General features: G+C 41.9%; 4 protein-coding genes across 6 annotated transcripts in view; 1 reads left to right on the forward strand and 3 right to left on the reverse strand.

The window, feature by feature from the left end:
* Positions 1–535: 535 nt before the first annotated feature.
* b4galt7 (xylosylprotein beta 1,4-galactosyltransferase, polypeptide 7 (galactosyltransferase I)) lies at positions 536–7,300 on the reverse strand. Its single transcript, XM_079167413.1, has 6 exons — positions 6,794–7,300; positions 5,299–5,670; positions 4,996–5,221; positions 4,210–4,293; positions 3,358–3,462; positions 536–2,737 (listed from the first exon to the last, which is right to left on the reverse strand). Exons 1-6 carry the CDS (start codon positions 6,844–6,846, stop codon positions 2,582–2,584), a joined length of 996 nt encoding a protein of 331 aa, XP_079023539.1. The 5' UTR covers positions 6,847–7,300; the 3' UTR covers positions 536–2,581.
* A 1,234-nt stretch (positions 7,301–8,534) lies between these two features.
* On the reverse strand, positions 8,535–12,935 carry tmed9 (transmembrane p24 trafficking protein 9). The gene is made up of 5 exons (XM_079167416.1): positions 12,778–12,935; positions 11,630–11,730; positions 11,421–11,546; positions 11,012–11,158; positions 8,535–10,675 (listed from the first exon to the last, which is right to left on the reverse strand). Exons 1-5 carry the CDS (start codon positions 12,923–12,925, stop codon positions 10,526–10,528), a joined length of 672 nt encoding a protein of 223 aa, XP_079023542.1. The 5' UTR covers positions 12,926–12,935; the 3' UTR covers positions 8,535–10,525.
* A 522-nt stretch (positions 12,936–13,457) lies between these two features.
* Positions 13,458–15,960, forward strand: tmem216 (transmembrane protein 216). The gene is made up of 6 exons (XM_079167417.1): positions 13,458–13,472; positions 14,086–14,099; positions 14,261–14,354; positions 14,832–14,924; positions 15,471–15,672; positions 15,827–15,960. Exons 1-6 carry the CDS (start codon positions 13,463–13,465, stop codon positions 15,840–15,842), a joined length of 429 nt encoding a protein of 142 aa, XP_079023543.1. The 5' UTR covers positions 13,458–13,462; the 3' UTR covers positions 15,843–15,960.
* A 168-nt stretch (positions 15,961–16,128) lies between these two features.
* Positions 16,129–26,699, reverse strand: part of LOC306701954 (uncharacterized protein) — a 33,364-nt gene continuing 22,793 nt past the window's right edge. For all 3 annotated transcript variants that reach the window (XM_079167411.1, XM_079167410.1, XM_079167409.1), the window contains 5 exons: positions 25,788–25,961; positions 23,542–23,715; positions 22,027–22,200; positions 19,321–19,494; positions 16,129–17,917 (listed from right to left, as the gene is read on the reverse strand). In XM_079167411.1, coding sequence (XP_079023537.1) covers positions 17,911–17,917; positions 19,321–19,494; positions 22,027–22,200; positions 23,542–23,715; positions 25,788–25,961 — 703 coding nt within the window. In that variant the 3' untranslated portion in view covers positions 16,129–17,910. The remainder of the gene's footprint in view (positions 17,918–19,320; positions 19,495–22,026; positions 22,201–23,541; positions 23,716–25,787; positions 25,962–26,699) is intronic.

The following is a 26,699-nucleotide window of genomic DNA, read 5'->3' on the forward strand; positions in this document are numbered from 1 at the left end:
AGAGGGGGGAGGAGAGGAGAGAGGAGAGGGAGGAGAGGGGAGAGAGATGAGAGGAGGGTGGAGAGGAGGAGAGAGGAGAGAGGGTGGAGAGGAGGAGAGAGGGGAGGAGAGGAGAGGAGAGAGGAGAGGAGGGTGGAGAGGAGGAGAGGGGGGAGGAGAGGAGAGAGGAGAGGGAGGAGAGGGGAGAGAGATGAGAGGAGGGTGGAGAGGAGGAGAGAGGAGAGAGGGTGGAGAGGAGGAGAGAGGGGAGGAGAGGAGAGGAGAGAGGAAAGAGGAGAGGGGAGAGAGGAGAGGCTGAAGTAGAGGATGTAGAAACGTGAATAGTTTAATATATAAACACGTGGAGCCTCCATGTTTTTCAAACATTGTAACACGTGTGGACCCAGATGTTTGATGGAAAGAATCCATCGTCTCCTCCTGAGAGCCCGTTTTAAACCTCTGGGGCTCTGCAGGAGGATGTTTGTGTCCCTGCAGCTCTACGATCCAACACAGGAAATAGAAAAAGAAACAAACAAGCCTTTAGTATTTGTTTTGTAGACTCAGGTTTTTATAAATACTTCATATTGTACAAATACACGGTACCGCTTGTCTCTGTGTAACACCAGTATGACATCACGTGGAACCTCAGAGCGCCCTCTGGAGGCCGACCGGCACACAACAGTCAGCCGACCTCTGAATATAAAAACTAAAGACAAGAGACTGAACCAGAACCAGGACCAGGACCAGAACCAGGACCTCTGCAGGGTCACAGGTCCAGAGGAACTCAACGGGACCTTTCAGTGACTCTGATGGTGTTTTGTGTCGTTAAACAAGACAAATTCTGCTTTTTAAAAATCCTCAGGATGGAACTTTCTGCAATATTTAAATTCACAAGAGAAACATCGCTCATCAAAACACAAAAATGAAAGAAGTTTAACTCAAGCTGAAGTGAGCCGATAAGGACGCTCAGTTATTATTTGAAGTAATAATAATAACATTTTAAAGAGTTATGACAAACTCCAGACTTCAGCTTTTGTCTTTAAAACTATATTTCAGATTTAATTTGACAGAATTTAATGATATTAATCTAAATTATTATGTCTTGAGAGTTCAACAGAAATCCTGCGTAAACTGAAATGAGAGAATAAAGAATGAATCTCGTGTTTTAAGATCAGTTCAATTATAAAAACAAAAACAAATGTTTTTAACCAAAAAATGTAACAAAAATACATTAAAATAATATTTCTCCCAAATAAATACACTGAATCTCATCTTCTGTCTGAGGTCACTCAGCGGGTCGACCAGTACAAATGTAAGACATTCGTCATCATCATCATCATCATCATCATCATCATCATCATCAGCTGTGTCACAGTGAAAGCAGGAAGTGATCCGGAGGTAAAGGTTCTTTCATTGGATTCATTTCACACCATAAGATCTTATTTACGGGTGATGAAGATACAAATCCTGGACTTCTCGCTCACGTTGGCGCAACAGCTGAAAACACTGCGGAGGAAGTTCATGAATATGATCGAAAGCTCCAGCTCAGGTTGGTTTTGCTGTGTTTGATGTGAGCTGTGAATGGAGTGAATGGAGTCTGGTTAAAGAGAGGACGGATGAATAAGAGGTGGAGACGTTCTAAAGCGTTCATTTAAACTCTCCAATCCGTCCACAGCAGAACCGTACTTTGCTCCTCTGACTGGAGGAGAACGTCTGAACATCTCGGCCGTGTCTTTAACCTCCAATCAATAAAGTTATCTGATCGATGACTCGATGATGACGATGATGACGAGTGTCGCTCTACGAGTGAAGCTTCAGTTCCTTCTCACGGTGGCGTTGGAGTAAAATATATAAATAGAATCACTTTACTTTGAAGAAAACAGGAAATACATTCGGGGACGTTTGGTCGTAATTAAGAAAATCCAGATTTCTCATCAATTATGAGAAAAAGTCTGTTATTCATTTATTTCCGTTGTGATCAGTTCCAGAGACACATTCTGCAAAACAACTCGCACACATGAACCGTTTCTTTCTTTTCAGAATAAACGTAGAGCCTCGTGTGAGCAGCAGGAGATGAAACCGTGTTGAGACTCTTCCTCCGTTCGTCCTCACTTCTTCTCCAGCGGGGATTGAAACAGAGAAAACGAACCCTCTGAGGTGCATTTGAACATCTCTGCTGCTTCTGCACGATCACAGTTAAAAGAACAACAACGCCAGCAGGAACCAGACTGCTGCCCCGCCAAAATAAATGCTGTTAAAACAGCCGAGCGCCTGTGTTTGAGTTCAGCTCGGCTCAGTCTTCTCATCGTGAGGTTTTTTAATCTTCAGCAGTTTAAATAGTCGAGATGAGGATATCGAGCTCCACGGTATAAATGATCCGATGTTCAATATTTCTGTTTGTACCATTTGTTTGTTTTCACAGCCTCATTTCACACGACCAGCGCTAAACGGATGAAAGCCTCCGGGTGAGCGAGCACGACTCCAGACCTGAAACCCGTTGTGTGTGTGTGTGTGTGTGTGTGTGTGTGTGTGTGTGTGTGTGTGTGTGTGTGTGTGTGTGTGTGTGTGTGTGTGTGTGTGTGTGTGTGTGTGTGTGCGTCCTCTACGCCAGCAGACACCAGGGCGTGTGGTCCTGGTCACACTCCAGCTTGGTGTTGATGACGGTGCACGGAGCCCCGCTGATGGTCACTTCCTGTCTGGACTCCACCTGGTAACGGAGGTTAGTCAGACCCCCCTCCTGGTCCACCTTAAACTGCTCCTGCAGGGAGGAGGGAGGAGGGAGGAGAGAGGAGGGAGGAAAGGAGGGAAGGGGACAATGGAGGGTGTGCTGTGTTTAACAGGAGGAGCTTTCCGTTGATTATTTATTGGTTGTTTCGTTGCTTTGTCGGAGCTAAAAGGAACTGTTCCTGAGTCTAAAGCTGCTAATTCCAACAAGACTTGTGTGTCAGTGAACGCAACACGAAGACCTCGTCTCCTGAGGACGTTTAGTGCAGACGGACGCGTCTGAGCCGCTCAAACAGTAGCTGTGATGATGTATAATATATAAAGAGCGTCCTCTCTGCAGGCTGCAGGAAGTGACCTGGATTTATTGTGATGGTGTGGCTGCTTAGCTTAGCTTAGCTTAGCTTAGCTTAGCACCTGCAGACACACGTCACACGTCTGTCTCTGGTTCACGAAACCTTTTCAAAGCATTTTGAATAGAAATGTGAGCAGAAAAGCAGAATGAGGAGATGAGATCATTTAGTTTAACTCTGGTGTTTACTGAAGACGTCGGATCGACCACGGCTGTTTTATATGAATTAGAGGTTTATAAAAGATATCGGCTGGGACTCAGAGTGACCTTCTGATTGGTTCCCTCTAACAGGTGAACTCTCGTACCTGTTTCTGGGAGGCGACCCTCTTCTGGTCTCTCTTCCTCCAGGCCGAGTCGTGGATGTGGAGGAAGGTTTTATATCCTGTCGTGATTCCACTCGGTCTGAAGAGCTGCAGAGAAGAAAAACACAGAAAGAATGTAAGACGTGGTCCGACATGGCCTGACATGGTCTGACATGGTCTAACATGGTCTGACATGGTCTAACATGGTCTGACATGGTCTAACATAATCTAACATGATCTAACATGGTCTAACATGGCCCGACATGGTCTGACATGGTCTAACATGGTCTGACATGGCCTGACATGGTCTAACATGGTCTAACATGGCCTGACATGGCCTGACATGGCCTAACATGATCTAACATGGTCTAACATGGCCCGACATGGTCTGACATGGCCCGACATGGTCTGACATGGCCCGACATGGCCTGACATGGCCCGACATGGTCTGACATGGCCCGACATGGTCTAACATGGCCCGACATGGTCTAACATGGCCCTACATGGTCTAACATGGCCTAACATGGTCGCCTAACATGGTCTGACATGGCCTAACATGGTCTAACATGGCCTAACATGGTCTGACATGGCCTAACATGGTCTGACATGGCCTAACATGGTCTAACATGGCCCGACATGGTCTAACATGGCCTAACATGGTCGCCTAACATGGTCTGACATGGCCTAACATGGTCTAACATGGCCTAACATGGTCTGACATGGCCTAACATGGTCTGACATGGCCTAACATGGCCCGACATGGTCTGACATGGTCCGACATGGTCTAACATGGCCCGACATGGTCTAGCATGGCCTGACATGGTCTAACATGGCCTGACATGGTCTGACATGTACCTGTAACTCAGCTTTCCTCAGTCTTCTGTAGAACTCGTCGTCCTCTCGGCCCCAACCCCAGAACCGGTTCGACATCCCGTTACACTGAAAAACAGAAATCATTTTATTTTCTCCGCTTCAGGGAAAATAAAGTGAAGATGTGACGAAGAAGACTTGAACTGTGAGGTTTCTGCTGAGTAGAATCCAGCGTAAACCGGTGAACCAGCTCCACCTGGTGGCCGGTCTGAATCATTACATCAACGTGATGTGAAACGACTTGTCGGGTATTTTTAACTTCAGGAACTTCAACCACAAACCTTCAAGATAAACGTCACCAAAAAGACTAAAGAGAGGCTTCGTGTTTCTGGGATTGATTGTGGAAAAATATTATGAAGAAGAACCGGAGCACAACAACATGAAGAAGAGGAGGAGAGGAAATATCTCAGGATATTCACACAGTGAGATATCTGATGAATATAATATAAAGACTATAATAAAATAAAACAGTACATTCTATATAATGACATCACTTTGCTGTAATGAAGCCTTTAAAACCAGGAAAATGCTAAACTTAAGTCATATTAAAATATCCAAAATGTAAGTTGATATATTGCCGAGCTCCGTGTTACATAACATTTAGTTAAGTTCCTGCAATAGAAAAGCACTAAAATAACACAGTTCAGTTCAGTAGTTTCATATTATCCCTCTGTGTGTTGTTTCCAGTGAAACGTGAAGACGCAGAGCAGACAGCAGGACCTCCGAGCCCTCACGTTGTTTAAAGAAACCACAGAAGAAGCCGCTCCGTACCGCGTGGTAGTGCTTCTTGGTGAGCAGCAGGATCCCCCCCACGTAGGTCTTGTAGTGGTACAGCGGGTGCAGCTCGGGCGAGGCCACGTGGAACGGACCCTCCACGGGGAACCCGTAGTCCAGCGCCTCGTTCAGTGGCAGCAGGTCCACGTCGTGCATCGCCAGGTAGTCCGTGTCGTTACCGCTCTCCAGGTAGCCCACGTTGATCAGGGAGGCCCGGTTAAACCTGAACCCAGAGTCACAGTCTCAGTTAAGAGTGAGTTAGACAGACAGACAGACAGACAGACAGATCTTCTTCCTCACCTGTAGTGATCCACCTGGTTGATGACGATGATCTTGTGTCTGATCTTCTTCTTGTTGAGGAACGTGTGCATAAAGGGAACAAACACCATCAGCTCGTCGAATCGTTCCCTGAAGGGGACGATGAGGGCCAGTCTGTGAGGACCCCAGGACGGGTCGTCCGCTAAAGACGCCTGACCGGCGGCGGCGGGGGGGCAGGGCGGCTGCTGCTGTTGTTGTTGTTGTTGTTGTTGTTGTTGGGGGGGGCGTCGGTCTCCGTGCAGGGGGGTGGACATCTCCCCGGAACAGCTGAGCTGAAGCCACAGCAGAGAGACGAGCAGCAGCACCATGCACAGACCGAACAGCTTGTAGATCGTACATCTGCCAGAGAGGAACCTGGAGACACACGGGAGGGAGGCGGAGCTTCAGACAGCTGCTGAAACACTACAGGAAGTTGAATCTTTAAATACAGGAAACAACTAAAACACTGACCAGGTCTGGATTTCAAAATAAGATGTAAGATAAGATGTTAGATTATATATATATGTATCTTCTGTAATAAACTAAACGTAGACAGTCGTTAGTTAGTACCGACACACACTGACATGTGTTGAAGCTGCATTCTCTCTAGTGTCCACCAGGGGGCGACTCCTCTGGTTGTATAGAAGTCTATGAGAAAATGACTCTACTTCTCTCTTGATTTATTACCTCAGTAAACATTGTAAACGTGTGTTCTCATTTCTGCTTCACTACAGAGTGGAGCCTTGAGCAGATAAAGAGACAGATATGTTTAATAAGCGTCTATGAAACTTTAACTACAGCTGCAGCGTGTTTTTAATTTACATTTAGAGACACAAACCAGGTTCAACGCTGCGTTCATGGCACATGGAAAGAAAACGGGAAAACCTTCCTCTTACGTGTGTTTATTCCAAGATGGAATTATACTGCATCTCAGAGGTACATGTTGTACTTTCTACTGTACTGCATCTCAGAGGTACATGTACTTTCTACTGTACTGCATCTCAGAGGTACATATTGTACTTTCTACTGTACTACATCTCAGAGGTACATATACTCGTTACTGGTGTAACAGTATGTACTCATATGGAGTCATCAGTATTAAACAGTAACTTTAAGTACAAATAGTGATACTAAAGTGTAGAAATATTCTTGAAGTGAAAGTCCTGCATTCAAACACTTATTCAAGTAAAAGTATAAAAACATTAGCATCAAAATATTCCAAGTTCCAAAAGTAAACGTACTCATGATGCAGAATGTCCCACTTCATAATAATATATTCATGAATTAAGTACTTTTTTCTGATTCATAATTCTACTTTTAGTGAAGTATATTCACAGTGTGTGTTTTCTTTTTGAATATTTTTATATATGAGATAATACTTCTTCCACCTCTGGGGCAATTACTGTGAATTAACAAGAATACAGTGAACATGATGTACTTCTAAGGTTGAATAAAATACCAATACGTGGAATTATAAATAACTAAACATCCATCTTACCTTCTCTCCTCTTTGAAGTAGAGGACGGGTTTTCTTCTCGATGAGTACATCATCTTTAAAACCTCACTTCTGTCCAGTTTGATTAAAAAAACAACAACAACAGAGACTCAAACTTCTCAAAAACAGAAGTGTGTCTCAGATTATTCTTTCATCTTCTTCTTCTTCTTCTTCTCTTGTGTGACTGACACGAAGCTAACTCCACACAAACCCTCCCGGCACTCTTCTTCTACGGCCTGTCAACATTTGCTTCATTAAGAGTCAAACTTATTCAGTAATAATCCATATTTTGTAACTGGTTGGTTCTGTTAGCATAACATAGCTAACAGTTAGCTGCTAATATAGCTTGCAGTAAAACTGTACACGTAGCATGTAGCATGTAGCATGTAGCGGTGCACACACCGCGGCGCTCCGGGTTCAACTTCCGGTTTATCTGTTACCGAGTGTCCGTTAACGTTTGAATTCAGCGGGGAAATGTTCAATTAACAAAATAACAAAAACCCCGACCGGAGGAATATTTAACGGTAATTTCACGATGTAAAAAATCTGCGATTGGATTGTTGTCCGAACTGTTTAGGAGTCCGAATGGAAACAGTGTCGGCTGCTACTCAACAAAGGTTCCGTCTTCTCGCTTATTCTCCGTTTCTACTTCCGCCAACCCAATAAAACATGGATTCAGTTTCTTCTTCTTAAAAAAAGTATTATGCTTTCCAATAACATAGAGAGACCTGTTAAGACCAGCTCGACGATTCCTAGTATTGTTATAATCCTCTCCTCTTTCTTCCACTAGATCCTCCCAACAAATGGTTTATTTAAAATATATAGATTTCCTTTTAGTCCCTTTATTCCATTTGTCCCTTAATTAGCTTCTGACTCACTCATATTTACATTAGTTATTTCTCCCACTCTTCAAAGCCATCAACTCAAACATGGGACCCACAACAAATAAACACACATCCTCATTAATGAGTTCTGAATATTGATTGTAGTATTTTATAAAATAAATCCTCATTAATAGTAAAGGTTCTACCATTAAAGGAACATTACACCAGTAAACTGTGTAAAGTACTCAGATGTTTTACTCTGAGTACATTTACTCAAGTACTGTACTTAAGTTGAATTTGGAGGTACTTGTACTTTACTTAGTGTTTCTACTTTCCATGATATCACAGAGGAATATATTGTACTTTTTCCTGCACTACATTTATTGGATAACTTACTTTACATATTCAGATGATTAAAACTAAATATAATCAACCAATACATGAAGTATTACTCTATATTAAACTAGCAGCAGTAAATAAAGTGAATACAACGAGCTCCATCTTTACCTGCTGCGACATTAAAGTGATAAACACATTATATCAAGAATTATAATATAATATATATATTATTCTGAATAATGAGTACTTTCATTTGTGGCACTCCAAGTATATTTTGATCCTAATACTCGTGTACTTTTACCTGGTGAAATGTTGACTGCGTGATGTATTTCTACACTGTGGTAATAATACTTTAGTACTCAGAGAAAACTACCGTCTGTTTCCAGAGTGAATCATTAGCTTTATTTTAGGAAAGAGTCATAATTATTAGTTTAAACTTTATTACAATAGTTTGCAGTCTCATTTCTCTGCTTTGTGTATTTTATACTTATAATACAACGTACAGCCAATAAAAAACCTCCTTAAGTGACTTTTACAAACTGTTTCAGTGGAAAATATGACAAGAATAAAAGAAAACATCCTTCAAACCAAATGTGACAAACTTTATTCTGAGTGCAATGAGACAGAATCTCTCCAAAAATAAAATATAGAATCAAAGCTCCTCCAGCCTAAAAACAACCGATTCAAACTCAAACCCAAAACATTTCTCAAATATTCCAGCAACACAAAACCACCAGAGAAGAAGAAACAAAAGGAACCACAAGTTTAGAGGTGAAGAAGGAAACAAGGATTTATCAAACGCTTCTTTTAAGTCCGACGGCTGAGGAAGGTTTTTAAATGTTTTCAGTGAACTTCAGGACTTGAAACCTTTTCACTGCTCGAGTCTCACGTTGAATATTCAGATTCAGGTCTTCGTGATTTTGGGGTTTAGATCTAAAGAGCACGTTTGCATCTCAACCACGTCTAAAGAACCGCGGGTTGTTCTGTTTTTCTTAAAGTGACAGTGGCCTTTAAAACGATCCAACACCAGAAGACTGTAAGTCTTCCCTCTGATGAACATGAAGGTACATTCAGTTTGGACACACAAACAGAAAACAGAAGTTTCGTTTTGTTGGATTTCACTGAAATAAAAAAGAGGAATCGACACAAACTTCATCTGGAAGCTGAGATCAACGCGGCTGCATTAACAGGACATTTGATACGCTGTACGAGTCGACAGTAGTGCGTCTGTAGAGTCACGTCTGCAGACACACAGTCAGTCTGATCCCAGCGTTACAGTGAAACTAGTGGAACGTTTTAGGAGTGTGGTTGTTTGAGGTACTTCTCAGTGTACTACATAAGAGTAAAGTACTGCTGTGGATGTATTTCAGACAACTAAAGGAATGATATGTACTATATTTAGAATACTTTCACCTCTTTACTCTGCTGTCAGACAGACTGACGTTCTCTCTGATCTCTTCAAACACACCAGACTCCATATAAACAGTGATTCTACCTCAGAACACCAGTTACTGCTCTACTGCTCCTCCATCTGCTACTGTGTTTGTGCTGTTGGGAGACTTTAGTGAATCTGAAATAACTCTTTAAAAGAGTAAGAAGCTAAAATCACTGTTTTATGAATGGAGTCCGGTGTGTTTAGAGAGAATAGAGAAGAGAAGTCTGTCTGACAGCAGAGTAAAGAGGAGAACATGGTCTAAATAAAGCGTTCATTTAATCTGATACAGATTCTTTTAGGAGTCTGAAATACGTCCACAGTCAGAGTATTACTACATCTACTGTAGTAATACTCTGACTCTACTGTAGTAATACTCTGACTGGAGAAGAACTTCACACAAACACCTCTAAACATCACCGCTGTCCCGTTAAAGTCATTGACCATCGTTGGTGTTGAAGCGAGAGAACAACAACAACAACAACAACAACAACGGAGGAAAAACCTCTTCTCAACATCAACAGAGCCGTAACGTCCTCGATGTCAATATTTGACTTTTGTTTGCAGAATCTCCACATTAAAGAAAACGTTTCACAAACTTAGTTTACACACATGAATCCAGATTATAATCCGAAACACGCTGAACGACATCTCTAGTGGCCAGTAACACATCATGACCTCATGACCTCATCGTGACCTCATCACAGTGAGGGAGGAGACGGAGTCATTTAAAATTAAAATAAACTACAGAAACACACGACTATCGGCCTGGTGGACGCGGACAGAAAGCAGAAAGAAAAGCTCTCTGTGTAATAAATACAGTTGTCACATTTCCCCCCCGACGGTCTGACGGTCTGCTGCAGAGGAGACGAGCTCGTTACAAACAAAGAGAACATCAACAGTGAAACAAAGATGGCGTTTTTCAGCTGCTTCTCTCTCCGCCTCCTCTGCAGTTTATCCTCCGACAGCAGCAGCGACCACACACACACACACACACACACACACACACACACACACACACACACACACACACACACACACACACACACACACACACACACACACACACACACACACACACACACTCTCTCACACGCCCTCTCTCTCACACACACACTCACACAAACACACAAACACGCTCTACACCAGCTTCTTGGCCTCGAAGAAGCTCTTGAGGTGTCTCATCTGCCAGATGCCGATGGCCACCAGGATGAGGGTCTGGACGATGGACCACCAGAGGACCCGCTGGTTGGTGCTCTCGCTGGTCAGACGGAAACGCTCCTCGCGGTACTGAGAGGACAGACAGACAGCAACACGTCACATGACTGTCTAACATGCTGACATAGATCAACCAGGTGTGTCGATCACCACGACGAAGAATTTTCGTATTTTCCGTTTCATAACAAATGTTTTTTTCAGTTTTATAGCCTGCTGTGACCTGTTGCATTGTGGGAAAGTGTTTGTTCTGTGTTGCTACAGTTTTAATACACACGTGTTTGAAATGTTCATGACTTTTTATAATGAAATTAGTTTTAGGAGAACAAAATGTCCCCTCAGTCTCCAGCACAAACAAAGAGAAACCACATGAATGTGTGTGAACTCTGTTTAACACCCAGAGACACTGACCCTCTGGTAGTTCTGCTCCTTCTGGATCTGGTCCACCTGCTCCACCAGCTGTCTCACTCTCAGCTGCAGCTCCGTCAGCTTGTCTTTGGCAGCGATCTCAGCGTAGTTGTTGGCGTGTTCTCCCACCTGGATGTCCAGGTGAACCCTCTGAGACACAGGAAGAAGAAGAAGAAGAACTATGTCAGCAGTGAGGGTTGTTTAACTTCTAACACAAGGAAGTAGAGGAGAACAGCGTGAGAGGAAGTAGAGGACAACAGTGTGAGAGGAAGTAGAGGACAACAGCGTGAGAGGAAGTAGAGGACAACAGCGTGAGAGGAAGTAGAGGACAACAGCGTGAGAGGAAGTAGAGGACAACAGTGTGAGAGGAAGTAGAGGACAACAGTGTGAGAGGAAGTGGAGGAGAACCTACCAGCATGCCTCCGGCGAACAGGGCGAACTTGGAGGAGTTGGAGTGCAGACAGATCTGATGCTCTCCAGGTGTGTGGGACGTGAAGGTGAACCTCCCCTCTGAGCCGTACTGTCGAGACAGGATCACCTGCAGGAGACACAGACAGGTAAACACTGATGGACTATGAGCTCATGATGATGAGGAGGAGGAGGATGAAGATGTCTGTTCACCTTGTCATCAGGATCTTTGACTTCCACAAACATCCCCAGACCCTGAGTGGCCGGCATGTACTCTTCTCTCTGTTTATCGTACAGCTGAGTACGGTAGTTACCTGCAGGGAGGGAGGGAGGAAGGGAGGGAGGAAGGGAGGGAGGGAAGGAAGGAAGGGGGAGGGAGTGAGGGGAGAAAGGCAGAGAAGGAGGTGTGTTGTGGTTAGATTTCTGTATTCTCAGAAGTACTGAGTCATAAACCCTCTTAATAGATCTTTCCTCTGAGCACTGCTCCGCCTTTAATGCTGCATTTATTACATACATTTAAGAAATATTCTTATTGAATTCATAAATTTATTGCGTTTATATTTAACACACTTAATAGATTCTACTTCTCCACTTACTTACAATGTGGTTTCATGTTGTAAGAGACTGATGCACTTCTTTCTTGATTTATTATTTTTGTTTTGTTATATTTGTGTATTCTCTGCATATATTGTGTTATATATATATATCGTAGCATTATGGACATAATGTACATTTATATCTTACATACTCCTGTATTTATATTATCTTTAAAAAAAAAGGACAACTGTGACGTACACGTTCATTCTCTGACAAAGTTCTTCTGATTCAACAGGTCGTGTTGTATTTGCACAAACAGGTGAACTGTGAGAGGGAAGGAGTACTACCACCAGAGTACACAATGAAGTATGTTTACTCAACCACTGTACCTGTAAAGGTTGAGGTGCTTGTACTTCCTTGTTCTACTACATATCATGAGGTACATATTGTACTTTTTACTGTAAAACATAATTATACAGCTGCTTTATTTGAGATTTAACGCCAAAGTTTGTTACTAGCTACTCTGAGTGAGTGTGTGTGTCTGTACAAAGCTATGACGTTAAATCAACACATCAGCAGTACAGATCCGTCTTGTGAGTGTGTGTGAGTGAGTGTGTGTGTGTGTGAGAGTGTGTGCGTGTGTAGGTGAGTGTGTGAGTGTGTGTGTGTGTGTCTTCACAAAGCTATGACGTTAAATCAACATGTGTGTTTGTGGACACGAACGACAACTTGAGCTCAGTTAGCCGATTAGCTAACTAGCTGAAGTTGGTGAGCTAGCTAGTTAGCATTAGCATCAGGTAGACTTCCTCTCTCTGAACACTCACCGATAATCATCGTCTCGTCCGGGATCTCCTCTATGAAACACTTCTTCTCGGTCTCTCCGATGTGAAAGTACAACGAGGACACGACGCTGTAGAAAACGTTCAGCAGCAAAACCGACAACACACACGATCGCATCCTGACAGACACCATCTTCCTTCCTGCCGGGGGAGAGAGAGAGAGAGCAGAGATCTGACTGAGCATGCGCGGACACAGCAATGCCACGTAAACCCTCGCTCGACTCTGGCCAATCAGCGCGCCGTTTAGAGGATGCTGGGTGTTGTAGTTCTTAACGATTTGCTAGTAAATTCAAGTTCTTTGAGCTTCCTGAGGGCTGTCTGTTTGTACTTTTTTTAAATATACTATATTCACTTTACTATTACTACACTTGACTGTGTCTAAACGTGGTATGAATGTATTCTCAAAACTGCACTTTGTTTTCTAGTATTTGGTCCTAGTTAATTCATAAATTAATAAAAACGTAACGTTACATTTTTCCTACTGCTTGGCATCAATGTTCACACATATTTACGTTTTACTGATTTAACAGGTCGTTACAAATCCACCTATCTACCTATCTATCTAGTAGTACCACATATAGCTACTAGGGGGCAGCAAACGAAACCCTCTCCGGTTGAACCCACCGAAGAAGAAGCACTTCCTCCCAAGCTGTTTCCATGGCAATCAAACATGGCGCCGGGTAAGTCACTCACTCGTTGTGTCTAATAAAAGGTTTAGACGTAACCAATACTAATAATAAGCTGTATTTTAATGTATTTACCGATGTAACAGTAAACTGTGTGACCGAAACATCAAAGAATAGAACTTCCGGTTTTGTGTTCGGAATCTACCGGAGTTAGCCGATGTTAGCTTCGTTTTGGTAGCGTTACCAGTCCTCGGTAATAACTTACCCGGATGTTAACCGGATGTAACAAACAGCCTACGGCAATATAATCAGTAGAGGAAGAACTGCTGCGATACTTTTGAAAAATACTCCTTTACAAATTAAAAGTCCTGTCTTCAAAATGTTACTTAAGTTCAAGTATGCAAGTACAGAAAAATGTAAAAATGTACATTATGCTGAATGCATCCTAACACATTATTAGCTATATTATAGAATATTAACTTTAATATAACATATCTTGTATTCACCTCTGCATGTAATTATTAGGTTACTTGTTTAATCTTCACTTTTGTAAATAAATACAAATTCAAACATATTTAGTAATATAGAACATTTGGTTAAATATTGCCTTATATGTTGATGCATTTTGATCAATTATTTCTATTTTATTTTCTCTTCATCTCTGCAGGAAGCCAACCAATCGTATCCTTCACATGAAGCTGATGCACACACACGCACACACACACACAAACCTGCCCTCTGTGTGTGTGTGAGAGACAGTGTGTGTGTGTGTGTGTCTGTCTCTGTCTGTGTGTGTGTGTGTGTCTCATGTCCCTCTGTTGTCCTTGACTCGTCTTCCTGAGCTTTCGTCCACTCCTCTTCAGGTCCTCTTCTACCTGAACAGCTGGTACTTTGCTGCCTTCTACATGGCAGAGATCCTGATGTTCATCTACAAAGGTCTGAGAGAGAGAGACGCTGTTTTATACATTAAAATATATAATATACATATATATACAATTATATATTCATATTACTTTCCACTGTCACTGAGGCAAACCGTCAGCAAACAGCTCTCAGTGATACAGCAGCGATGTTTCCTCAGCATGCAGCAGAAAACACACTCAATGAGGTGGACCACTGATGGAACTCTATGATAGAATGTATGAGTTTATGTTGTACTGGTTGTGTGTGTCACAAGAGGGGGGGAGGAGGAGGAGGATATATATATAATATAAAGTACAAACAGCCCTCGGGAAACTCAAAAGAACTTGATTAAAATGAAAACATCTCAAGATGTCGCCACAGGGTTCAAATAATTTAACAATTCATTCATTTAAAATGCTCTTTTCTTCTTTGGTGCGTTATTGAGCTGGAGGTCAGTGGTTCTTCACTGTTCTTCTTAAAGCTGAAGGATTAACTCTTCTTCTCTTGAAGGGGTTCTACTGCCCTACCCGTCAGATAACCTGGTTCTGGACGTGGTTCTGCTGCTTCTCTTCCTCGGTCTGGAGACGCTGCGGATCTTCTACGGTGAGCAGCGGGATCACCGGATACATCGGGTCGTACCGTAGCAAAGTCACTTACTCCTATAATCTTTGTTTTAACTGGAGATTAAACCTACAGGAGACCTCACACATAGCTGTCACAAACAGATGATTCATCTTTTATGCACTTCAGATATTTGCTCTTTGTGCTGCTGCACGACTGCAACTGCGTCCAGACGTCCCTGCAGGTGTTCAGAGGACCTTTAGTGCTGATTCGACTAAATAGAGCTAAAATATATATCGATATTCAGATCGACTCAAATCTGTCCAAGAACCATCTACTCAGATGTAGAAACTTCTTATTGTCATCTAAACCAGATAATTCATGTTTTCATATAAAGCAGTCTGAATGAAGTGCAGAGCGAGACGAGTCCTGCTTCAATAACACTCACCTGTCCTTTGACTCAGACACTCTATCACAGAAAACCAGGAACTGATCAGCTGTTTAAAGGAAGTTTGATCCAGCTGGTGTCTGAGGTCTCAGCTGGTGTGGATGTATAGTGGTTCTCACTGACCTGGTGCTGTCCTTCAGGCTGGAAGGGGAACCTGTGCGAGCGCTCGTTGGCCTCGTGTGCGTCGCTCTTCGTGCTCGTCCCGTGTGCCGCGCTGGCCGTTTACTTCCTGCTGCTGCAGACCTTCGTCCTGCGGCTGGAGTTCATCCTCAGCGCCGTGCTGCTCGTCTTCTACGGCCTGGAGCTGCTGCTGGGACTCCTCTCCGTCTCCACCTTCTCCAGGTGAGAGTCCTGCTCTGGTCAACTGATGTGTGTGTGTGTGTGTGTGTGTGTGTGTGGGGGGGGGGGTTCTCAGTTCAATACAAATCTTTTATTACGTCTGGAAATATTCAAGTTCATGCTTAAATTGTCCCCTTTTTTATTTGTTTCCTTGTAGGTCCAAAGTGTACTGAAGAAGAAGAAGAAGTTTGACTTCCTCTGAAACATGCCACGCTGTAAATAACTGTTTCTATTTTCACACCAACATGTAAATCTGTTGCTTTTATACGAACTGTTTGTCCTCATAATGTATCAAACCGGAGTGTTTGTACACATGTAATGAAGATAAAGTTATGTAAATAAGACTCTTTCTGAAATGGATCCTTTATTATAAACTCACATCTTGCAGAGAGGAACGAATGAGCAGGAAGCTGAACTTCAGGTCTTAAATCTATTAATCTTAAATGAAAATGTGTGTGAGTGAGTGCAGGCGGTCAGGAGACGGTCTGAATAAAACTTGTAGTACAGTAAAAAGTACACTATGTACCTCTGAGATGTAGTACAGTGAGAATGCAGCAGGTGGTGGAGGACTGGAAGTAGTCCAGGATGGACCTGTTTAAAAGGCCACCACAGGAGGAGGAACCCTGTGGGGTTGGGATCCTCCCTCGGTTATGAAGCTCAGGTTCAGGACTCTGACCCTAACACCCTCAAATTAGGTCCCAATCTGACTTTGGTTGACTTTGGTTGGAATGCACAAAATACAAACACGTTTTATTTGGTTTATACAATAAAAAGAAGATTAAAAGTTACAAAAAATGGATGATATAAAAAGCAAATAAAAGAAAAGGCAAAATTCGAAAGTTCAAATCACCAAATAAGCCTCGTCAAGAAGCCCTGATTGTGTGTCGTCTCCTCCTGTTTCTACCTTTTTACTTGGAGCATCGTTAACCTCCTGGTCCATATATGGTCACAACTAAACATTAGCACATCACTGATGAAGCTGTTTACGTAGTCTCACAGCTCATGACAGACTTCTTGAGGTTAACTCTTATCTCTAAGGTTCCTGTCTGGTCTTCCTGGTGGAACATCAGTCAGGATGTCTCCTAAACAGTCACCATGGTTACAGCATCTGACCTTACATCCTGTTTCCTTTGCTGACTGACAAAGATCAGAGCAAAGTATGTCAAACCAAGATCATCTCATTAAATCATCTCAACCAATTATGCGTCACAAAGCACGTCTGATATCACATCGATAATTGACTGAAAGTCACTTAAACATCATCATCATTAAATGATTACTCAGCAATAATAGAGATCAAAGAAGTGACATCATGACAGATTCATTGATAGGAGAGAAATCAATAGTAACTCACTGAGTAGAATAAAACATAAACGCATCAAGACTTCATGAGCCTAAAGTAGAACTAAAGAAAACAAGCCAAGTCTGTTTCACAGCGCCGGGGTTACAACTGAAAGGACAAGACTCACATATATTCATTCATGTCATCAGAATACATCTGCAGCACATTCATGTAACAGAATACACACATGGAGTAGATGTTGTGCTCTAGATGAGACAGTGATATTATTAATGTGTTCATTTCATCATTCACACAGTCTGTGATTTATTGCCAGCTGTTCTTTCTGCATGAAGCAGTTTGAACTGTGTTACTTTTATGACTTAACTTCTTCTTATTGGTTCAATATTTCCTAACGATCCACGTACTGAGCTCTGATTAAACTAATTAAGTTATCCACAAGATTTTGGTAAGCGTTGACAATGTTTTAGCAATAATGATCCTCAGAACATCTGGTAGCAAACAGAGGTAAGGTTTAGGAGGAGATAGCAAACATCTGTATTCGGTCCAAAAGGCTGTTTAGTAGAGCAGACTGAGCTGAACATGGGAGTCAAATTTCCAGTCGATGGGACTTCTGGTGTGAGGGGCGTGGCTTTTCAAAAATCGCATTTTGGGACGTTAATTACAGCGCCACCATGTGGCCGATCGGAGTCATGTGTCTTGAGAAGCACATGAACATCATTTCCAGTTATTGTTCCAAGTTTCATTGTTCTACCTCATTCCAGCTCATAATCTGTTGTTCTATGAGGCCCGATGTCTTTACATGTGAGAGGGTGTCAGACTTTAGTCTTTAAAAGTCTTCTGGTGTTTGGTACACTAAATAAAATCCAGGTGGAGGTGGTGGAGCAGTCTCCAGTCTCCAGATGCTCTCTGGATCACCAGGACTCAGCTGACAGAGATCACTACCACCTGATGAGAGAAGAAGAAGACAAGAGAAGAGATGAATCAGTGTTTCCAGAGACTCCCTTCATCAGCCGTCAGTCAGTGACAGCACATCCAGTAGAAAGAGCAGCTTCCTCTCAGCTCTCATGTTAACCTACACTGAGCTCCAAGCTCACACACCTGCAGACACTTTGGGCCTCCAGTCTGTTGACTCTGCAGGTTTCACAGAAATAAAGTGCTGAGAGTCCTGAACGCATCATGACTGCAGAACCAGAGAGGTGTTCACTGCTCACTGTAAAGATGGATTTAACCCTGTTATGCTGCGTTCACAACAAACGCCAAGCAGACTATTCACGCGACGTGATTACATACAAAGTAAATGCAAAGACGCTAATAGACGTAAATTTGAGCCAATGAGGTGAAAGACGCGATGCAAATTTAAATATCTCCAATGGAGTAACAAACACACGTGAGGCTGTGTCGTTAAAGCTTTTCAGCGTTGAGATTCTCCTCCTTCATCACTGACGTCCTGACGCTGTTGAATCACAAATGGAGGATAAACATATCGTATCCTTCTGTGTTCACCCAGAGCTCTACGATACCTCATACAGAGACCAGACTATGTGTATATATGTATGAGTATGAACCACAGACTGTCTACGGTACAAACAATAACCACGCTGACCTATGTACGCCTAGATGATGGAGCAGCTACAATGTTAGCATAGCCTAGCATTGATTGATCCAGACTCCATTCAGAAAACAACCATTTTAACAGTTGTTAGCTTGTCATCTTGTGGACAGACCTGACAAAGCATGAATCCAGACTTTTTACAAATCAACATCATTATATAGTTATTTCAGCATCTTTTGAATGTTTGTTGAAGTTAAATCACAGCTGAATCTGTTTATTTTGGGTTCATACAGCTGTAGTAAACCAGCCGACGAGTGTCTGGATAGATACAGTGAATACTCCTCCAGATGATGTTATGAACCAGACGTGATGGAGTTTGGTTTCACATATCTGGGACTTCCTCAACTTGTACAAAGCAGCACTAGTGGTTATTTCAGCCCTGATTGATGATTGGCTACATGCAACGCTGGTTCTATGAAGTGAGAGCCAGTGATGTGCAGGCTTCAGTCAGACTGATCTCAGAGCTGTGACAAAGATGAACTGATCAACAGTTTGATAGTTTGATGAATGAGGACCACTGTCTCTAAACATCTGATGATGCCGTCAGCTGTTAACAAGCTTCACTTCCTGTAGACGTGAACAACAACACATGGTCTCAAACACAATCACAACAAGCTTCTGACTCATCTGATTGGCTGACTGCTCTCTCTCTCTCGTCCAATCCTGAAGCCTGTGGATCTGTGTTTGGTACAATACTGCTGAAACCAGCACGGACTGACTCCAACCCTCTACTGACCTCAGAGTCTCCAGTCGACAATGTGGACTCTCCACAAGATCAGACAGCAGCTTCACGTCTGAATCCTTCAGGTTGTTTCCACTCAGATGCAGTTCTCTCAGATGGGAGGGGTTTGACTTCAGAGCTGAGTCCAGAGAAGAACAGCCTTCCTCTGTGATCTTACAGCGTGACAGACTGCAAACACACAAAACAACACACAGAGTTTCTTATATCGATACACAATGAATCATTATTTTCATCATCAACATGAGAGGCTTTCATTTTGGTTTCATCCTCTTTTGTAAACAGGCATTTTGTGTAAATTCTGTCACTGTAAAAACATTTAAAATCATTATAACAGTGAAATAAGTTGTTCCAGTGTAGTAGATCGCTCTAACAAACTAAAAGCACGACTTAAACCGTCCTGGTTCCCTGAAAGCAGGTGGGCCAAAGGATGTTCATGTTGGTTGGACAAGACATCCAACACTTTGATCCCGAGCAGGATAGTGGCCAGTTCACCATCACTTTACACCATTATTTCCAAAAGCATATTAGCAGAGACACTAGTAGATATTGTTGTCCCACAGGAACATGTTGGTAACACCACCATGAACTTGTATGCAGTAGATCACTTCAGACTTCAGAGCTGAGAGCAGAGAAGAACAGCTGACCTCTGACAAACTGCAGTAACTCAATCAGCATGAAGAAGAAATGATGAAGAGGAACAATCTGTTCATCATCAATCAGATGTGTTCATCTTTTAAATGTGGAACTCAACTTCACAAGGGTTTCCTGCAGCGTGGTAGCAGACGTGTAGAAGCAGCTTAAGTCAGGAGAATTCATGACTTGTTTCAAATATAATATGAACTTTCAGGACAAACTGATCACAAAGCAAATGTTCAAATGAACCTGGAGCACAACATGTTGATGAAGATGTGAAGTGGATGATGCTTTATAGAACTTTGAGACATTGTTACAAAATGTATTGATGAGTATTGATCCAGATTCTAAAGACCAGATTAGAAAAAAAAAATTCAAAACGTGTTGAAAAAAGTTATCAGAAATGTTTTTTATAAATATTACTTTAATAGTTATTTCCTAAAACTTAATGTAACCAGAATAATAATTTAATCTGGATCTTAATTATTATGTTTGGAACTATGTTACTGTCCCTTTAAGTGAGTTCGACAGGTGGTCAGATAGCCGTTTTTTGTACACAGAAGAATGCTAGGAGAGTCAATCTTATCCTTAATAAACGATCTTTGTTTCTCCATACACAGAGATCGATAGAAGTGATAATCCGTTTTTTTATTAGAGGATCTTTGTTTTTTCCGTCTGTGCTTTAGTATAGTAGAAGTTGTTGTGGAGAGAAAAAAAGATTAGATAGATTCTGAGAGAATAAAGTTAACAACTTTATATTGAATGTTAGACGACGAGTCACTGAAGAGCTGTAGTTTCGCCTGGAGATTCTTAGAACGTTTGATATCCTGGTGAGTGAATTGAAGTTCAATGCTTTTACCGTTGCATGTTAGCTTTGTTAGCATGAATGCTCGACGATATTTAGGAGTAAGTTTGTATGTAAGTTGTATTTTACTAAAAGAAAAAACCAGTCAGGATAAATCTGAAGAGGATAGGAAAAAAAAACCATTCATGAAGATGTAATGATTGTAATTGAATGCCTTGAGTTATGTATGTTCGCTAATTAGTTATATTGTGTGTGATGTTTACAGCCATGCGGGTTGCAGGCCCAGTTGAGTAAATTTAGTAATGAACTATTGTCCTGCATATGTGCATAGGCTGTTTTTTTTGTATCGTTTCTTCGCTGGAACCGGAGGTGTCGTCCATCCACCGTCCTGCCTGTCACCACTCTCTCCATTCATCGTACCATCTACCTTCACCTGAGGGAATCTCCATCTCGATCGGACATCGCAGTTCACCTGGAGTCCATTTCACTGGACATTGTGCACAGGGGGGGCGGTAGGACATTTGAAAACTGAACTCTTTCTTTTATCATTTTTTTTCAATTTAATTTTATTCCTGAGATCTCAGAGGTTTGTGTTGATTTTGATACTACATGTGTGGACACACCTTTGATGTTTGGAAATGTGAAGTTGTTGTACTATTGATTATTATATTGTGTCCTAATTAAACCTTTGTAAAAAAAAACGTTGCTTCGTGTAATTCGGGGTGGATATTTCTTTTCTGTAGCAGTCAAACAAGTGACATATTCACCAATCTCCTTATTGAACCTAGATTAGATTTGATAATTCCCCTAATTTCTGTCTATTCTGCACTGTCTCTAAAGCGACAGCTGCAGGGGGGTTACATTAAAAAAAGAAGGTTCTTTACGTGTGATTAAATTACATTTCCTTTTTTTATGATGAACATTGAGTCACTCAAGTATAGTATATTCAAGTTACTTTTTGTCTCTTTGTGTCTCTTTGAGTGACATTTCGTAGGTAAAGGTCAGGGGGGCCCCTGACCCTTTGGGCCCCTGGGCCTGTGCCCGGTAGGCCTGTTCAGTAATCCATCCAACAGCAGAATGAAGCCAGACAAGTTGTACATTTCATGATTGTAGAGGATGACATGCAGACAACGAGGCAGCTGATGTGAAGTGGAACATATTACCAGAAAATGTATCACTTTATGGATCTATACGTAGATAAATCAAAGAGAGTAATTGATGAAACATGAAGGTGCTGCACTAGCAGCAGACAGTGAACCCACCTCAGAGTCTCCAGTCTACAATGTGGACTCTCCAGAAAACCACTCAGCAGCTTCACTCCTGAATCCTTCAGCTTGTTTCCCCACAGATTCAGTTCTCTCAGATGGGAGGGGTTTGACTTCAGAGCTGAGCCAAGAGAAGAACAGCCTTCCTCTGTGATCTTACAGTCTGACAGACTGCAAACACACAAAACAACACACAGAGTTTCTTATATCGTTACACAATGAATCATTATTGTCATCACAAACATGAGAGGCTTTCATTTTGGTTTCATCTTCTTTTGTAAACAGACATTTTGTGAAAATCCTGTCACTGTAAAAACATTTAAAATCATTATTACAGTGAAATAAGTTGTTCCAGTGTAGTAGATCGCTCTAACAAACTAAAAGCACGACTTAAACCGTCCTGGTTCCCTGAAAGCAGGTGGGCCAAAGGATGTTCATGTTGGTTGGACAAGACATCCAACACTTTGATCCCGAGCAGGATAGTGGCCAGTTCACCATCACTCTACATCATTATTTCCAAACGCATATCAGCAGAGACACTAGTAGACATTGTTATCCCACAGTAACATGTTGGTAACACCACCATGAACTCGTATGCAGTAGATCACTTCAGACTTCAGAGCTGAGAGCAGAGAAGAACAGCTGACCTCTGACAAACTGCAGTAACTCAATCTGCATGAAGAAGAAATGATGAAGAGGAACAATCTGTTCATCATCAATCAGATGTGTTCATCTTTTAAATGTGGAACTCAACTTCACAAGGGTTTCCTGCAGCGTGGTAGCAGACGTGTAAAAGCAGCTTAAGTCAGGAGAATTCATGACTTGTTTCAAATATAATATGAACTTTCAGGACAAACTGATCACAAAGCAAATGTTCAAATGAACCTGGAGCACAACATGTTGATGAAGATGTGAAGTGGATGATGCATTATGGAACTTTGAGACATTGTTACAAAATGTATTGATGAGTATTGATCCAGATTCTAAAGGCCAGATTAGAAAAAAAAAATTCAAAACATTTTGATAAAAGTTAGTATCAGAAATGTTTTTTTTAAATATTACTTAGCTATTTTCCTAAAACTTAAAAAAAAAAGTTTTTTTACATGTGATTAAATTACATTTCCTTTTTTTAAGATGAACATTGAGTCACTCAAGTATAGAATATTCAAGTTACTTTGTGTCTCTTCGTAGTCTTTTTGTGTCTCTTTGTGTCTCTTTGTGTCTCTTTGAGTGACATTTCATAGGTAAAGGTCAGGGGGGCCCCTGACCCTTTGGGCACCTGGGCCTGTGCCCGGTAGGCCTGTTCAGTAATCCATCCAACAGCACCATGAAGCCAGACAAGTTGCACATTTCATGATTGTAGAGGATGACATGCAGACAACGAGGCAGCTGATGTGAAGTGGAACATATTACCAGAAAATGTATCACTTTATGGATCTATACGTAGATAAATCAAAGAGAGTTATTGATGAAACATGAAGGTGCTGCACTAGCAGCAGACAGTGAACCCACCTCAGAGTCTCCAGTCTACAATCTGGACTCTCCAGAAAACCACTCAGCAGCTTCACTCCTGAATCCTCCAGGGAGTTTCCTCTCAGATCCAGTTCTCTCAGATGGGAGGGGTTTGACTTCAGAGCTGAGCCCAGAGAAGAACAGCGTTGCTCTGTGATCTCACACCATGACAGACTGCAAACACACAAAACAACACACAGAGTTTCTTATATCGATACACAATGAATCATTATTTTCATCATCAACATGAGAGGCTTTCATTTTGGTTTCATCTTCTTTTGTAAACAGACATTTTGTGAAAATCCTGTCACTGTAAAGACATTTAAAATCATTATTACAGTGAAATAAGTTGTTCCAGTGCAGTAGATCGCTCTAACAAACTAAAAGCACGACTTAAACCGTCCTGGTTCCCTGAAAGCAGGTGGGCCAAAGGATGTTCATGTTGGTTGGACAAGACATCCAACACTTTGATCCCGAGCAGGATAGTGGCCAGTTCACCATCACTCTACACCATTATTTCCAAATGCATATTAGCAGAGACACTAGTAGACATTGTTGTTCCACAGTAACATGTTGGTAACACCACCATGAACTTATATGCAGTAGATCACTTCAGACTTCAGAGCTGAGAGCAGAGAAGAACAGCTGTGGAATGTGGAATGTGGAACTCAACTTCACAAGGGTTTCCTGCAGCGTGGTAGCAGACGTGTAGAAGCAGCTTAAGTCAGGAGAATTCATGACTTGTTTCAAATATAATATGAACTTTCAGGACAAACTGATCACAAAGCAAATGTTCAAATGAACCTGGAGCACAACAGGTTGATGAAGATGTGAAGTGGATAATGCTTTATTTAAGCAATAAGGTACTCGAGGCAGTACTGTATCGTTAATAATGTACTGTTCAAGGGTTTGCTGGCCCGACGCGTAGCGGAGGCTTTTATAATACGGTTGCCTGCGACATTATGAATAGTAAGTAAATAGTAAGCTGCCTTTCAGCACAAAATACTTGTAGCCACCAAACGTTGTGTATCGCATTTCAGTAGCCGAGAGAAAATAGTCCCGTACGTGTGGCTGTTGCTATGCAACAGACAAACAGCATTGGGATCATCACGTGTGTTAGCCTAGCTAGATCTCGCACCATCTCATTCATTCACAATGCTCATTTTATAAAAGTTCCATTTAAAATAACAGAAATGACGGCTGTTGTTAACGTTTGATTGTGTTGATTTGGATCTCCATTAATTGTGCGTCGGTGGAAACGTGTCTCGTGTCCCTTCGTCTCTGATGACATCGCTTCAGACCACTCTTGCTCTCTTTGCCGGTGGCTCGGTGTTGAAGTGCTTCTCCAGCAAGGACATTACTCCAACGCTGTCTTTCATTGAGATTTGGTGCCCAGTAGCTTTGAAGGGAGCTTTGGGATTCATGTCCACTCACTGACATGATTTCTCTTGCTTCCAACCAGCATTAGAGAGAGTTTGCACCAAGGTGCTGCGCAGGCAGTGATTGGTGTAGATTGTTGTGCCGGTCGCGCAAAATCTACCTGTTATTTTGAGTGCGCACTGATATGGAACGCTCAGGTAAATGTAAACAGGTGTACAGTACTTTATGGCTCAATACAGTACACCCCGTGACTCACTCTCAACCAATCAGAATGCTTGATTTCATCTGACCCGTATTATAAAGAACTTTGAGACATTGTTACAAAATGTATGATGAGTATTGATTCAGATTCTAAAGAGCAGATTAGAAAAAAGAAATTCAAAACGTTTTGATAAAAGTTAGTATCAGAAATGTTTTTTATTTTAAATATTACTTTAATAGTTATTTTCCTAAATTTAAAAAAAATAAGGTTTTTCACATGTGATTAAATTACATTTCCTTTTTTTATGTTGAACGTTGAGTCACTCAAGTATAGTATATTCAAGTTACTTTATGTGTCTTTGTGTCTCTTTGTGTCTGTTTGAGTGACATTTCGTAGGTAAAGGTCAGGGGGGCCCCTGACCCTTTGGGCCCCTGGGCCTGTGCCCGGTAGGCCTGTTCAGTAATCCATCCAACAGCAGCATGAAGCCAGACAAGTTGTACATTTCATGATTGTAGAGGATGACATGCAGACAACGAGGCAGCTGATGTGAAGTGGAACATATTACCAGAAAATGTATGACTTTATGGATCTATACGTAGATAAATCAAAGAGAGTTATTGATGAAACATGAAGGTGCTGCACTAGCAGCAGACAGTGAACCTACCTCAGAGTCTCCAGTCTACAATGTGGACTCTCCAGAAAACCACTCAGCAGCTTCACTCCTGAATCCTTCAGCTTGTTTTCACTCAGGCGCAGTTCTCTCAGATGGGAGGGGTTTGACTTCAGAGCTGAGCCCAGAGAAGAACAGCCTTCCTCTGTGATCTCACAGTGTGACAGACTGCAAACACACAAAACAACACACAGAGTTTCTTATATCGATACACAATGAATCATTATTTTCATCATAAACATGAGTGGCTTTCATTTTGGTTTCATCTTCTTTTGTAAACAGACATTTAGTTAAAATCCTGTGACTGTAAAGACATTTAAAATCATTATTACAGTGAAATAAGTGTAGCACCCTGCTAATTTGTTTACACGTGTTCCTTGAAATTCCTGTAAAACAGTACATATGCATATGTGTTCATAGGCAGAGAAATATAGTTTGCAAAAGTTCTTAAGTGTCCTACAGTCGGAGTTGCCCTTGAACCGCTCGTGTCCTTACCGTATTGGTTGGTCAGGTGTCAATGTGTTTCCAGCCAATCAGGAGAGTCAGATGAGACTCGTTGGTAACCTACCGGGTTCTTAGAGGGGCGGGGCTAACGACCGGAGAGCGCGAACCAGAGAAAGAGAGAGAAAAAGGCGTCTGCTCCGCGACCTGCGACCTGCCCCACCGGAGCGTTTCAGAAGCAGAGCTCTCGCGGGCGCCACCGAACCACAGAAACCGTTAAAATATTAAAATGTTCAGCTCTTTCAGGAGAGGGGTGATGCTGACTTTTCATATTTGTAATCTTTAAACTTTTTGAATTATTAAGCTTTTTGCAACTTTTTTTTGAATGGGTTTCTATGGAGAATATTTTCAAATACTTCAAATAATTCTTCAACTTTCAAATCCTTCAACTTCCTCATACTTTCA

Source organism: Pholis gunnellus, assembly GCF_910591455.1.
Source record: "Pholis gunnellus genome assembly, chromosome: 10".
Taxonomy (NCBI): Eukaryota; Metazoa; Chordata; class Actinopteri; order Perciformes; family Pholidae; genus Pholis; species Pholis gunnellus.